Source organism: Acomys russatus, chromosome 25, assembly GCF_903995435.1.
Source record: "Acomys russatus chromosome 25, mAcoRus1.1, whole genome shotgun sequence".
Lineage (NCBI taxonomy): Eukaryota > Metazoa > Chordata > Mammalia > Rodentia > Muridae > Acomys > Acomys russatus.
In genome coordinates, this window is record NC_067161.1 from 2,593,502 (window position 1) to 2,609,794 (window position 16,293).

The 16,293-nt window shown below is 49.3% G+C and overlaps 1 protein-coding gene across 2 annotated transcripts in view; it reads right to left on the minus strand.

Annotated features, from left to right (window-relative positions):
- Shisa9 (shisa family member 9) overlaps positions 1–14,390 on the minus strand; it is a 290,093-nt gene extending 275,703 nt beyond the window's left edge. For both annotated transcript variants that reach the window (XM_051167343.1, XM_051167342.1), the window contains exon 1: positions 13,645–14,390. In XM_051167343.1, the coding sequence (XP_051023300.1) occupies positions 13,645–14,330 (686 nt within the window). In that variant the 5' untranslated portion in view covers positions 14,331–14,390. The remainder of the gene's footprint in view (positions 1–13,644) is intronic.
- Between the last annotated feature and the right edge of the window lie 1,903 nt (positions 14,391–16,293).

The following is a 16,293-nucleotide window of genomic DNA, read 5'->3' on the forward strand; positions in this document are numbered from 1 at the left end:
CTCTAATCACCAGGCTAACATGGAAAACAACGGCGCCCCTTACCTAAGCAAAAGTATAGCCCTTCCTGTGGGCTTACGAGGAGTATTACTCCTTTGCAGAAGAGTTAGTAAAGGCTCAGAGAGGTGAGCTCACCTGCTCAAGGCCACACAGTCAGTGTACAGAACAAAAATGTCAGCCAGCCTTTTCATTTTACTGATATTTGCTGGCTTTTTAAGAGGATGGGATCGCAGCTCAACTGATATCGATGGCCTTCATAATGAGATGTAAGCTGCGTCTGCACTTAGAACAGAGCAGAGACAACTGTCGGACGCCACACCCTAAGGACAGATGCCACACCCTAAGGACAGACCCACCAACACACCTCCCTCTTTATTTACCCTCCATGATATGAAAATATGTAGCACTGGAGTGTTATTCGCATGTGAATCCCTCCACCGATTTGATCTATGGGAGCCTCCTTCTGTTTTCCCCTTTGTTCATGCACATGGAGCTAAGCAAGGGCTGACAGTCAGGTGATTTCATGCCCTGCAAAGCACAACAGACTTCTCCAGCCTTCTCAGTCCCGTATCTACTTACCTGCAGAAGTGCCTGTCTCCATATGCAAGCCTAGCAAGATGGAAGAACCAACCAGCCACAGTGGGTGCCAACTACAAGCATGGAGGTGTTCTGTGAATACCAGTAGACTCATCTCTGTAATTACGAGCAATCCCAGGAACCAACACTTAGATGAATGTCTTCATGTGGATCTTCTCTTGGGACTCCTCCTGCAAGCCCTATCTCCATGTTTTAGGGGATACACCCACACATGCTGAGCCTCGTGGACTCTCAGGATCCACATCAGATGAGGCAGACTGCTTTGGAGGGTCCACACAGACTCCTCGGAGCTCATCAGAGTCTCTCTGTCAAAGCCATCATAGCAGTGAGACCCCTGGCTAAAGGCACACAGCAACATGAAACTTCCCAGATTCATCTGAACCCAGAGGATTAGCAACTCCACATGTGGGCACGTGTTTCTGAAAGCCCGCCCCATTTGCCAACTGTTTGCTCAGATTCAATCTTGAGTTTGTGCTAGAGCAACAGAGGCCCTGCATGAGGAGAGGGATCTGTGGTAGTAGGCTAAGGTAGGAACCACAGCCATGGAGAAGCCTGAAGGGAGAGAGACCCAGGACAGTAAAGCCAGTGTCCTACAGGGGCCAGAGGACAGGATGGGATCCATTAAAAGACAGGAGAATAATGACAGCTTGCACACATTTGTTCATTCAACAGATGTTTATTGTCTACAGTATACCATGCATGACATGAGGCCCTGGGGATACAGCACTGCACAAGCTGAAAGAGGTCGTGGACTTCCTGGAGCTTACATTCTATAGGAGAGAATAAAAATCAATATGTTAAATAAAAATAAGCAAGAGCTGAAATAAACAAAAAGCAATGCAGCCAACAGAGCCAGGTGCTTATAACAACAGCCAAAAAGTAGAAACAGCCCAAATGTCCATCAGCCAGTAAAGAGAATGCAATGTAGGAAATGGACTATTACTCAGCCATGAAGAGGAAGAATAGAGCCCTGACACCAGCCCCAACGTGAATGAAACTTGAGAACTTTGCAGAGAAGGAAATCAGACAAAAGGCCTGAGTTATATGGCTTTGTTTATAGCAAATGTCTAGAATAGATAAATCCATAAAGAGAAAGTACAGTCATAGTTGTCAGAGCCTGTGTGGGAGAGAGGGAGTGGAAATTGACTATTGAAATGGGGAAGAATTGGGGGGAGCAGTTAGTGCTTCATTAGATTTGGTGGCTCAGAAGTTAGTTAGAGAGATGGGGAGAGATACCAGGACATTTTATGAAGAGGTAAGACTTGTGTGAGCAGACATGGCCTGGTCATGAGATGCCATGGCTTGGATCTGGACTATCCCTCAAAGATCCATATCAAAAGCTCAGTTTCCATCAATGACACTGTACGTGATGCTGGGAACCCAAGAGGTAGGGGTAGCTGGAGGTCTTCAGTCATTGGAGGCATGTCCTCAAAATGCTGTGGGACTCAGCCACTTCCTCTTTCTCACTGTTTGCCCTTCTGGCCATGAAAAGGACAGCTGTGTTCTACCACATGCTCCTGCCGAGGCATGCTGCCTCACACCCAAGGTCAACAGTGCATGCACTAAAACCTCCTAGACCAGAAGCCAAAATGCCGCTTTTCTCTGTGTAAGTTGATTAGCGCAGATGTTTATTGCAGTGACAGAGAGTTAGCTCACACACATGAAGAGGATGGAAAGAACATGTCAGGCAGAGCATACAGAAAAGTGCAGAGGCTCTGAGGCCAGAAAGACATTAGATATTTGAGGAATAGGCAAGCAAGCTAACAAAGCTGGAACCGAGCAAACAGAGGGGAACATCACACGGTATAGATTGTCATAACCCATTTTACAGAGTAAGGAACTGCCCATATGAGCTCTGCTACTCGTTGAAAGAGTGAGTGGAGTCTCACTCCTGAATGTCTGAATCAAAGTTCAATCCCTTTCCTACCTCTGTGCAATAGGCATGGCCTGAACCTCAGGAAGGCTTTGGAGAGGGGGAGTTCTGAAATGGACAGGACCTTGCAAACCTAACTTGCCTTTTTCACTTCTAAACGGGCTCTTCATCCTGGGCGTCAAAGGATCGCTGAACTCCTCTGGAATTGAATGGAAATTTTGTTTGTGCTTTTTTCTCCCCTTGAGCAAGAAGCCATAACTTTCATCAACAGATTCCCCACAAATTCACTCCCAAAGCACAAAAACAGTCAACTTTTCAGAGACAACCTTGAGCCTGGCTGGCACTGCCACCCACAGATCCTTGGACAACCTGAGTGCTGGGGATTCCAGCCTTTGAGTCACAAGACAACTGTCTCTCAGGACCATCATTTTCAGGGTGGGCAGTGGAACGAAAATCTAGAAAGCTCCATGTTCCAGACAAAGACAAGCAACAGCTTGTTTGCCTCACTCTAGAAACAGAAGGAAGAAAAAAGAAAGAAAAGAAATGGGATGGGATGGGATAGGATGGGAAAGGCAGCGTCAATGTATGACCTTTAGTCATTAAAACGAGAAAACAATTCATCTCTTATGTTGATGCCACTGTCTGCACTGGGTCCACACAACAGATGGCAGGAGTCAGGGACTAAGTGTCAAAGGAGGCAACCAGAGACACCCTCACCAGGACCCTTCCTGCAGTCATCCGTGTCCCACAGGGAAGGTACATATTAAAGTATAAACTTTAAACAGCTGATCATCGTGAAGCAGGCATGTGGCTAAATGAAGAATTCTTCTCTACAAAAGCCACCAGCTGAAGGCAGGGCTGCTAGGTAGGCCAGGTGTGCTGGGTCACATCTGTAAGCCAGCGATGGGAATCCCTGCTTATGCAGGAGTTTGGTAAGTTTGAAGCTATCCTTGGGTTACATGGGGGAGTTCAATACCAGCCCTAGGCTACACCATGAGCCTCCAACAAGAAACAGAACAGGGAGGAAAGGGAAACAAGAGATAGAGATGAGGTAGAGATGGAGATGAGATTAAAGAAATGGAGATAGAAATGGAGGTGGAGGAATGGAGGGGATGGAGATGATGGAGATGGAGGAATGAGGAGATGGAGATAGAGATGAGATGGAGAACATGGAGATGAGATAAGATAAAGGAATGGAGGAGATGGAGCTAGAGATGGAGATGATGGAGAAGATGGAGGCAGAGATGGAGAAATGGAGGAGGTCGAGCTAGAGATGGAGATGATGGAGAAGATGGAGGCAGAGATGGAGAAATGGAGGAGAGGGAGCTAGAGATGGAGATGGAGGAGATGGAGGCAGAGATGGAGAAATGGAGGAGAGGGAGCTAGAGATGGAAATGGAGGAGATGGAGGAATGGAGGAGATAAGGATGGAGGAGGTGGAGCTAGAGATGGAGATGGAGGACTGAAGAAGATGGAGAAATGGAGGAGATGGAGCTAGAGATGGAGATGATGAAGACAGAGAAGATGTGGGTGGAAGAGATGGGGACAGAGATGGAGAAGATGGAGGAAACGGAGACACACGGGAGATAAAGATGGAAGAGGTGGAGCTGAGGGAGATGGAAATAGAGGAGATGGAGGAATGAGGGAATGGAGATGTGGGTGAAGATAAAGTTGAAAAAGACAGAGATGATGGAGGAGATGAAGATGAAGAAATAGGGGAAATGGAGATGATGGAGTTGAAAGAGATGAAGATGAGAAGATGAGGGAGGGAAATAGAGATGCAGAGGAGAGAGGAGGCAGAAGAGGAAAAATTAAAATAGGACTGGTCCACGGACACAAATAAAGTCATCCAAAAAGTAATCAAAGCTCACAAAAAGAATATTCAAAGTGTGCATTTATTTGTGTATACAATGCCTTGGGACTGTAGTTAGTGGGATCAGGAAGACATCACAACTAGCTACAGACTTCAAAGTAATGTTTATTTTCCCACCTTCTACACAGATTTTCTTATGCATGCTTTTTAACACTTTGCATATTTGTTCATAGTTCCTGGCATATACTAATTACTAAAGTTGGTATGTTATAGGGTGCATACTAAAAGAAATTTTAAGTAGAGATGTGTTGATACTTGTAATGAGTTAGGGGGAAGAACCTTTCATTTATTACAGACAAAACGAACCAACATTTAAGGGTTTGACAAATGGTGTCTTTTTGGTTTCAGTGTGCCTGTAGAGAAATAAGACTATCTGAAAATCTTGTTAAAATACAGATTCTGGTTCAATAACCAAGATAGGACCTAAAATTTTGCCCAACCTTGCCAGGTAATGTCCATACTGCTGGTCCATAAACCAGTAATGAACATCAAGACACTACCACTACTGATGCTATAACCACTATAATAACCAGCCACACTGTCCCCAGATGTCTGATTGGTTTTCTGTGTGTTTCTGAGTGCTTTGGGATGAATTGGTAAACTGAGGAAGTTAGATTTCCCACTGTAATGTGGGTAGGCCATATTCGGACATTTGAGGGACTGAGTAAAGTAAGAGATGGATCCTTCCCCAGCTAAGAGAATTCTCCTGCCAGGTGGCTGGGAGAAGGGAGTATTGGTCCTTCCTGGTTCTGTGGAATCCTCTCTGCCAGCCTCAGGCTTGACCTGAGATAGCAGCTGGGCAAATTTTGGACTTGATAGCTCCATATAGTAAATCATTTGATGTGTTAATTTTGCTGTTTAATTCTTCTTTGGGTCCCTCACAGAAGCAGCTATGCTTAGATTTCTTTGCCTCCTCACCCCTGCTATACACACTCTCTTTAATGCAGTTCACAACAATTGTTTTGAAATATTATCTTTGAGGCTGAAAAATCATTGAACATTGGAAATTTCACAAGCTTCCACCTCATATCAATTTTCATGTGCATTTCATTGTGTGTTACCCATCCCTCCAATATGTAACTAAGAGCTCTGTGAGGGAAAGAATTGCAACTGCATCTGTCACTACTCTCTCATAGTTCTAGCTCAATGCTGATCATAAAGTAGATATTCAATAAGTATCCATTAGATAGATGGAGGATGGATGGATGGATGGATGGATGAATGGATGGATGGAAGGATGGATAAATAGATGGTGAATGGATGGATGGATAGATAGATGATGGATAGATGAATAAATGGATGATGGATGGATGAATGGCTGATGGATGGAAAGATAAATGAATGGGTAGGTAGATTGATGGATGGATAGATGGATGAATAAATAATGAATGAATAATGAATGATGAGTCAGTGAGCAAATGAATGAATAGATGAATGGATAAATGGGTAGGTGGGTGGGTGCATAGATGAATGAATGAGTGGGTGGGTAGATGGATGGATGAATAGATAATGAATAGATAAATGAATGAGTGAATGAATGACTTAAAGAATAAATGAGTGAAAGAATAGGTAGGTGGGTGGGTGGATGGACAGATGGATAGATGATGGATGGATGGGTGGATGATAGATGGAGAGATAAATGAATTGGTAGGTAGATGGAAGGATGGATAGATGGATGAATGAATGAATGAATTAGTGAACAAATGAATGAATAAATGGGTAGGAGGGTGTGTGGATGGATGAATGAATGGGTTGGTGGGTGGGTGGGTGGATGGATGGAGATGAATGAATGGGTAGGAGGGTGTGTGGATGGATGAATGAATGGGTTGGTGGGTGGGTGGGTGGGTGGGTGGAGATGAATGAATGGGTAGGAGGGTGTGTGGATGGATGGATGAATGGGTTGGTGGGTTGGTTGGTGGGTGGGTGGATGGAGATGAATGAATGGGTAGGTAGATGAATAGATGGGTGGATGGATGAATAATAATGAATAGATGAATGAATGAGTAAATGGCTGAATGGATGAACTGATAAATGGTGGGTGGAGAGATGGGTGAGTAGATGGATGGATGGGGTGGGTTATGCCATGTAAAACAGAATGCTAGAAACAGAACTCTCTAAATTAGGTTCTCAAGACACTGCTGTGGAATATTTGCTCGGGCATCCCTTACCATGAATGACAATGGAAAGAGACAGATGATAAACCAATCAACTGATAAATCAATAACTTATTTTGAGACCATGCTACAAAAGGAAGAAAACAACACTGAGCACTAAGCTGGGGTGTGAGGAGAAGTGGGGAAGTAAGCATGAGAGGACAGAGGAGCTTCCTGGAGAAGGCAACACTAAAGCAGAGACCTAAAGGGCGAGGAGTAGCCATTTCAGCTTTAATGGAAGAGGGCTTAGCCAAAGACACAGTTCCAGGATGGGAATGAGTATGGCCTGTCTTGGGGGCACAGAAAGCAAATATAAGGTGCCAATATTTCCAAACAGAAAGCCAAGTCCCAGGACCTGGCCCGGAAGCCCCCAGGGTCTACCTGTGTCTGGGGACGTGTGTTCTTTGCTTGTTTGTTCTTGGTTTATATGTTTTGCTTTGAGTCAGGGTCTCTTATATTAGAGGCTAGCCTCAAATCCCCTATGTAGGCGAGTATGACCTTGAACTGTTGAGTCTCCTGCCACCCCACCCCAACTGCAGAGCTGGGAGTATAGGTATACACCAGCATGCCTGGCTTTATGCAGTGGTGGGACTCAAACCCAGGGCTTCATGCATGCTAGGCAAGTACTCCACCAACCAAGGCACATTCCAAGTTCATGTCCCAAGTTTGAGACACATCAGTGGGCTTCCTGAGCATCATCTCTTGCGCAAGAGATTTCATTCCCTGTTTAGAACACAAGGACAACGGTCACAATTCTAGAATGGTGGTTTACACCAGTGCAAACAAATAGCAATCAAATGTGCAATCGAACTGTGCACATTTGACTGTGAGTTATGCTTCCATGAAGCTGATTTCAGTTCCCAAAGAGAAGCAAACATGACCCCCCCCCAATAAAAATAGATACTTCCTGTGGTCAACACACACATGGGATTCTCCAGCTTGGGAAGCCTCAAAATAACCACAAATGTGCAGAAAGATGGGTAGATAGGAGGCGTGCTGGAAGACCACAGGAAAGGCCAGTGGAAGGGGGCATTTGCCACTTGATGCCATGTCTTTGCAAAGGATTACAGCTCTTCGGACACATTTTTTAAAATCACACAGAACACTGCTATACTGTTTGCCCACATGGATTTTTTTTTCTGGCTTCGATTTTTTATTCTGTTTGAAGGTAGGAAAAATAACACGTGTTTCCTACTGGCTTCCAGTGGAGAGAGCTTCAAACGTATGCTTCTGCCCTCTAGGTTGCTTCCCCAATGTTTGCACCCAGAAGTCTAACCCCACCAGGGCAGGTACATAAAACATTCCTATACTTGGTCCCACAGGGACTCAGAACAGGCCCTGGTGCACACTGCTGTTTGCAGGGTACTGAACACTTCTTTGGGATCGGAGAAGACTAGGGGTCCTATGGGTCCTTACTTCAGTGCTGTACAGACTAGTAGCCAAGGGCTTGCGTGCTGCTTCAGACTGCCTGGGTTTAAAGTCAGACTCCTCTAGCTCCCTGCGTGCTTGTTCGCCCTCTTGGAAAGCAGTCTGTGCTTCCGTAAAAAAAAAAAAAAAAAAAAAAAAAACGGCAGACTGTCATAGAAGCTACCTTGTGGGGGAGGGGTGTGAAATTAAATGAGAATTTACACATAAGCTTGTGGCAAAATTGCAAATCTAACTCGGGTTCTTCGACATCCCCCAGACTGCACTTTGCAGTACATTTAATCTAGTCACACACAAGCCACCCTTCCTGTTCAGAGCCTGCTAGCTCCTCCCGATCAAAGAGAAATGCAAATCCGGAGAGGGTAGATCTGGCCACTGCCACAGGGTACAGTGTACAGACTAGGCACTGAGGTCCGAGCTGCAATGTCACCCCTTCAGTGGACAGGAGGAAGAATTCCAGTAAGAAGGATGCTGGGTAGGGACTCCAGACAGGCTCTATAGTAATCACTTTCCAACGCAGTGAATTCCCAACCTGCAGATAGGAACTGGAGTGGAAGAGAATCGAAGTAGCCTTCCCAAGGTCACCCGAATATTAAGAGATTTCACTAGATCTACTGTGCAGTCCACACACCTCGTCTGACTCTCCAGGGTCGACAGGTGACATAATGAGCTGGGAGGGCAGTGAATGAGTAAAATAAAACCAAAAGCTCTCTAAAGGGGATGGCCACCACCCAGCCACCACCAGTAGCTGCCTGCGAAAACTGCAGGTGTCACCAGACCTCCCAAATTGGCCAGAGGAATTCGAAATTGGAATTATCTGAGAAATCCAGTTTTGCAGTTATAGCTACTGACTTGAAGTTGGTTTTAAAATAGCGTGGATATCAGGGGTAGAAGAGATTGCACAGCTAGATACAACAACACAGCGTTGCCGGACCCAGACTTAAAGCCAAGCTCCGAAGGGCATTTGGGATGTGAGGGTACCTTAATATGACTGGACATATAATGACAGTGTGGCATTTTTGTTCTAAGTTGTGGCCATGGAATTGTATTCTGTGTATGGGGGCGGGGAGTGGATTCTGCCATTCTTAGGAGACCCATACTGCAAGCACTTGAGAAATGAACGCTGTGTCTGCAACTTATTTCCAAATAGTTCAGCTGGAGAGAGATGTGGGGTGGGATGGAGGAACACAATGAAGGAAGAGCAGGAGGGAGGCAAGAAAGAAGAGGAGAGAGAGGAGGAGGGAGGGAGAAAGGAAAGAAGGAAGGAACAAAGGAAGGATGGAACGGAAAGGTGAGGGAAGGGAGAAAGAGGGCAAAGGAAATAGAAAGAAAGCATAAAATGAAGCAAATTTGATGAAACTATAAAGCTAGTTTAATTAAGATTAGTGGTTCTCAGTAGGGAGATTTCACTCCTTGGGGACAACTGAGTGTCTAGTGCCATTTTCTACTATCCTGGAAGGTGTGGGTAGAGGTCAAGGATGTTGCAAGACACATTACAATGTGCAATGCAGTTCCCAGCACAGGAGCCACTAAGACACACTACAGTGTGCAAGGCAGTCCTTAGCACAGGAGCCACTAAGACACACTACAATGTGCAAGGCAGTCCCCAGCACAGGAGCCACTAAGACACACTACAATGTGCAAGGCAGTCCCCAGCACAGGAGCCACTAAGACACACTACAATGTGCAAGGCAGTCCCCAGCACAGGAGCCACTAAGATACACTACAATGTGCAAGGCAGTCCCCAGCACAGGAGCCACTATGCAGCCCTGAGTGTAAACAGTGCCACAGATGGCAAGCAAAGGATGTCCTGCAGTTCACTACATTCCCTTCAAGGCTTTTACACATTTAAATTTTTCTCCCAGTGGAGACTTATGGTGGCACACACCCATAAAACCATTCCCTGGGAGCCTGGGGTAAGAAGAGCATGAGTTAGAGGCCAGTCTGAGCCATACACTCAGACTATATCTCAAAAACATTACCCGCAAAACTTTTAAGACACATAAATAGTAACACCATGCAAAAGCAAAAGCTATGTATCCAGGAGCTTTGATGGTCATAGTTAGCCATTACTGCAGTCACTCTTGCAGTCAAAGGGGACTGCTGTGGCTACCGCCATGATGCTGCACTGGGGTTTCTACAGTTCTCATTCTCCCTCCGTCCTCCTCCCCCTCTACAGTGTTGTACACTTACGGGGAGAGAGGGGTGTACTGGACTGTGGGGAACATGTGGAAGCCAGAGGTCAGTGTCTGAAGAGCCTATTCTGTTGGGGACAGAGCATTTCACGGAAGCTGGGGACTCACCAATTGGCTAGGCTGGCTAGGCAAGGAGCCCTGGGATGCACATGTCTCCACTTCTAGCATTGGGTGGGAGGGGGGTACAGGCATTCACTACAGTGCTTGGCTTTTTAATGTGAGAGCTGGGATTTGAACCTAGGTCTTCATGCTTGCACAGCATGACTCTTCCCCCATTGAGCCACCTCCCTAGTCCTTACAAGATGGCATGGGTTCTCCCCGCCCCTCCTGGTGGATGTCCTTTTGTTTCCTCTCCATCCTCCTCTGCCCAGAGGGAAGCAGGCCATATGTCAAGGACTCCAAACGTGCATTCTGACATGTTGGGAGCCTCCGTTGGAAAACACAGGTTTCCTGGTCACTAGGATAAAGTGTGCATAGGAACACTGCCACCTGCGTGTCCTTGACAAGGTGCTTCCCAGGCAAAATGAGAACAAAACCCCCATTTCTGCATCCCTGAGCTCCGGACAAACACTAAGAGGCTGTGGCCACAGGTTAACATCACCTGGGATGCGCCTTGCCTCAGAGCAGCCTCTTTGCTAAGCTTGGTGCTCTGGTCCCTGCTGGAGGATCTCTTAGCACCATCAGGCAAAAGCTAATGAGGCAGTTGCCACACTGGGCTCTGAATGATTAAGTACATAGCAGCATGTGATGCGTTCAGAGGACCTGGGGCAGCCTGGGTGCCACAGGGAGGTTATACAAGTGGAGAAAGGGAAAGTTATACAAGCAGAGAAAACAAGCTACGGAATGCAAAGAGTCACACTGCCCTCCACTTTTCTCTTGAATTAAGCTCCTTCCTTTGTAAAAAAAAAAAAAAAAAAAAAAAAAAAAAAAAAAAAATTCCCAAACTCAAGGCCAGTGTTTCTCCCGGATCTCAAATTCACTGAAAGAGGGGGCTGGGCCCACTCCAAACACGCTGACTCGCAATCTCCACAGCAAGAACTTAAAAAAAAAATCTGCACCTTAGGAAGCTCCCCAAATTCTGAAGGTGGGCTTGAACACATCTGACTCAGGTAAAAGTGAGTTGGACCCAGTATTATATTGATGTTACAATTTTCTTCTAATTGCGTGACTTCAAGCAAAAGCCACTTCACCTGTGCCGTGATTTTCTCCTATGTAAAGAGGGAATTAAAATAGCATCTGTGTCACAGGCTAGCTGTGAGAACTGAGTTAGTTTTCTCTCTCTCTCACACACACACACACACACACACACACACACACACCTCACAGTGCCTGGCACCCAGCCCTGTGCTCAGCAGGTGTTCATTCTTTCCCTTTCACAGTGTTCGGATGTGCATGAGAATCACCTAGAAAGCCTTGCCAGCCCAATGGTACTTGGCTCCCAACCCACATTCTAATTTAAAGTCAAAGGCGGGGCCCCCCTCCCCCGGCAACTGGGACTTAAAGCAGTACAGGTGGTCTCAAAGGGCAGCAAGCTTGAAAAGCATACCTAAGAAGCTGCCAGTGACACAATCCAGTCTTCTCCCAAGCAAGTCCGCTGCATTCTAGAATCCCTGGATGTTTACAAGGAGAGCTTGACTTGGGGCTCTGCCCTCCCCGACCCCCAGCACTGGGCACTCCTGTATGCTACCTCCACAAAGACCTTGCCTAGAACCTGACAGAAAAACTGGAGTCAATACCTCCAAAAGAGCTGCCTGAGAAGAGGGGTTAGGACAGAGAAGTGGGGTTCCCACTGAGGCCCTGGGTACCAGTGAAGAGCTTGAAGCTGAAGCATCAGTCTCTCCAACAGACCTGCAAACACACCAACTCCCAAGTAGGGAGTCTTGAGAACTTAGCAAAAAGGCATGGAGGAGATTTCAGTTAAGGTGTGAGCCAGGCAGCCTACCTGTCTTTGAATACTAGTTTCCTGCATGGGAACGCACTTGTCACAGACCTGCATCCGTTGTCACCCTCACCCTAACACCAACAGGAGACTTCGTGCCTGGACAGGGCTTTCCTAAAACCAGCCCACCTGGACAGGGCTTTTCTAAAGGGAAAGCTTGAGTTAGGTGACAACGCACCTTCAAGGTATCAGGAGATAGGCTGGGCGAGTGTCTTATTCTTTTAGTTCAGGTTTCTTGAATGCCCTGGGTGTTTACTTTGTGCCTCCAAGAAATCACCATCTCCACTAGCCCAAATTGACCAGAATTTCTTCACCTTCCCCGACACACACACACACACACACACACACACACACACACACCATCCCTTATCTCTGGGAAAAAGAAAAACTCATCGGATATTCTTCCTCAAATAGAAAATAATTACTAGTGAGGTGGTGATGTTCCTTCGCCTATTTTTGGTGGGTCTCTTTGTTCAGATTTTTAGGCATGTGCATGGATTGCGGGCACACACTCACGCGTGCGCTCACACACGCCCCTCCTAAGGGGGGGGGGGGACTGGTAGTGGATAGTGAAGAGAACATGGTACACAGTGACTTCAACGCCCAAACTCAAAGTCAGTTGGGCTTTTGCCTCAGCCATCCCGCTGTCAGGGGGCCATTGTAGGTCTCCTTGTATCTCTCTTGTCCAGACCTCCCACAAACCCCTCATCTCTCCCCCTAGCTCCTGGGCTCAAGTCTGCATCGTTCACCTCCAAAGTTACTGAGTTCTGGGAATCAATTTCGACACTTTGGGGGGAGGGGTTAAACAAAAAGGCAAATAGCTCCATTTAATCCCCAAATGCTTTCTCCATCTGCTGCGACTTTGTCAGTGTTGGGACTTGCATAATGAATAAAGCAAGCAAAAGGCAAAGTTGACGAACCAAGGTGCTCTCGAAGGGTGGAAGGGGGCCTTGGAGTCTAGTTGCAACCCAGGCAAGGCGCGCAGCGCTGTGATGGCTGCACCATAGGTAGAGATAGATGGTGAAGAAGAAAAGGAACAGGGAAAGATGAGCTTCCAATCTAGAGCCCTCAAAGCTCTGGGGAAGCGCCGGCTCCCAGGAGGCTTTTGTCCAACCCCCCTCCACACACTCTCCCTAACCTTTGCATCATTTTCGCTAGTGTACGAGTTTCCTCCCTTCCTCCACCACACACGCGCACGAGGATTCACACACGCGCCCCCACCCCCACCCCCTTTCGGGTTCGCCTGCCTCTGTTTACCTAGAGAGGAACATCTAGAATAAATGAATTCTCGTCTCAAAAGCTAAGAAAGAGTTTGGAGACCCGGGCTGTGTGTCTCAAGTCCCACCGCCATCTCTAATGAGGAGACAGCGGTGGGCGAGGGAGAAGACCTTCCCCCTTTCACACTCAGCGACCACCCCCACCTGCGCTGAGTCCAGGTGCCTCTGGCCCATGCTGCAAGCGAAAGTTGTCCTCCTGGATGACAATCCACAATCAAAAACCTTGGGGTAAAGGGAACCACAGCTAGGGGATCCTGGGTATGGGAAGGAAAGGTAAGTGGACCCAGAGAGGAGGGCAAAGGGAAGGCAGCCCACCTGGACATGTGTTCCCTTTGGGGCCGGTGAGCTTTCTCCAGCCCCAGCTTGGTGAAGATGCCCACCAGCACCATGACAGCCACCACCCCGCAGATGATGTAGACGATCAGGTTGGTCTTGTCCTTGGTGGGGTCGTGCAGGGGGTCATCCTTACGCGCAGGGGGCTTGCCGGTGTTGAGCCAGAGCGGCGTGTCGTAGTTGGTACAGGTGCTCTGGTTCAGTCGCCGCTTCTTAAACGTGCAGCAGAACCGGAAGCCACAAGTCCCACAGCAAAAGATGAAGTCGCCCGAGCTGCAGTTGAACGGCGGGTCCCACTGGCCCATGACATCGAAGTAACCCCGACAGGAGTCCGGCGTGGGCGCCCGAGTCGGCGGTGCGTCCGAGCCCCCGACGCCCTCGCCGGCCTCTCCCGAGGCGGCCCCGGAGCGGTTGCCCCCTGTGAGCAGCAGCACGCCGCCCAGTTGCGCCAGCTGCCCGTGCCCAGCTCGCTCCTGCGCCCGGCACATACGAGCGCACAGCTCGGTGAGGAAGCAGCCGAGGAGCAGCCGGAGGACTCGGCGCATGGTGTCTCCCAGCCCGGGCTGGAGCGCTCGGCCGCCACTGGAGCCGCTGCCGCCGCCTCTGGACGCGCGGCCGAAGCTGCCGAGGCTGCTGGCGGGGGCTGCGGGCCGCCGCTGGCCGCACATGCAGGGAGGCGGCGCGGGGCGCTTGGTGGTCGGAGGCCACTGCGCTCGGCTCAGCCTGCGTTCGCCTCCAGCGCGCGGCGCGCCGAGGATGGGGGCCGGCCGGGGAGGAGCGCGCCGGGGCCGGGCGGGGACGGAGCAGAAGCGGGGGCCAGCGCGGGGTGCAGGTCTTGCGGGCCACCAAGAGAGGCGGGGGCGGAGAGCAGAGGAGAGTCGTTGTGTCCGTAACTCCCCTCCGCTCGCCGCCCGGGACTCGGTTCCCCACGTCCCCTCGCTCGCAGGTTGCTCTTCACCTCGCCAGCTTGCCAAGTGCGCTGGAGAGAGCGAAGCGACACTTGTGGAATGAAGGGAGGGCCAGAGGGAAGGAGGAGGGGGAAGAGGGCGGGTAGAGGAGGAGCGGGAAGGGGGGCGGGCGCGAGCTCGAAAGGGGCGGGGGCGCGGAAAGAGGTGACTCGGGCGGGCGGGGGCGAGTGAGGGGCGTTTGGAGAATGCTCTGGTAGGAGCAGCTAGCTCAGCAGCCTCCAGGCTCGGAAGAACAGCTCAGATTTCCCGGCAGGTAGAGAGAACTGCGTCCGGGACCTCTGGCACCCTCTCCCCTAGCAAAGGCTCAGAGGTGGCTCCGCCCGCGGCTTTCCGCACCCCCCCCCCAAGGGTGCGTGCGCAGTAACTGCGGTTGCAATCTGTCGATCATGCAAGGGGTGACTCTAGGAGAATCGGGACAGACTAGATGGCTTGATCACTCTAAGACACACTAAAAGCAGTGTAGACAGCATCTTCTTCCAGCTCCCTGGCGTGCGGGGATCGCTTTGCCCTTCGTAGGGATGAGCTTTCCTGCCTGGCGCAAGCCCGGGACAGAGAAGACAGAGGCTGAACTGGGAAGGTGGGTGAAGTATCAAGACCCTGGGCTGTGGTAAGCATCCCAGAAGAGGGGCTTGGGAACTCATTAAAGAAGCTTGAGCGTCCGGGGAGGTGGCCTGCGGACAAAGCCAAGGTATGGCTCATCCTGGAAGGTTGAGCCTACGAATTCGCCTAGCCCCTAGGACCTGCAGCTTTCAGTCCCTTTTCGCCCCCGCAGCGTTCGCTGAGCTCCACAGGAGGGCACACCGCGGCGCCGCCTCTGCGCTGGCAGTTTTGGCGCAGCGCAAGGCCTGGGCACTCATCCTCAGCCACCGTGTCCTTCCTGCAGCGAGCGCGACAGTCTCCAGAGCAGGCTGTCACCTGTCCCCCACGGAGCCCCTACCCCGCCCCGCCCCGCCCCCATACCCTCACCGAGCTTGCTTCATTGGCTCCCAGCATCTCTTCTCAGCCGTTCCAAAGCTGCTTGCTCTCCCTCACTTTCTCCTGGCGGATTCTTCTGAGCCCGCCATAGGCCCTCTCTCATTTCCCACTTCTTCCTGTCCTCTGCTTGAGTTTGATTTCAGCAGCTCGTATAAAAGGATTCACATCAAAGCTCCAAAGCTAAATTTATATCCCAACACGCCCTGGCGTTTTGTTTTTTAAACTGTATTAACTAAGTATGCTCTTCTTCGAGGTCCTTTGAAAATGTCCCCAAAGATTCCTACAGCTGAGGCAGATAGAGGCAGACCAAGTAGTTGGGCCACGTGTAAAATGGTATCGTGGGAAAATTGTGGGAAGGCTTATTGGACTGTGTGGCAAGTTTTCTCCAAATCAAAGAGTTTGGCTAGGTTCCTGCTCCCTTTGAATAAACAAGATTTACAGATGAGCCCATGGTTGCCACCTTGGTAGACCACATCCGGTCTTAAGCCAAGACTGACTGCTGAAGAGTGTGCTCCAACCCATCCCCCACCCGGCTAACGGGTGAGAAGTGCTAACGCATTGGTTACCTCACAACAGGACCACGGAATAGGGTAGGAGGCACAGCTGTCATACTGGCAACCCACACTTGCCACCACCGTGTCCATCGCACAAACACAAGATTGGTGTAAGAGCTGTGGCTTTCAGCAGA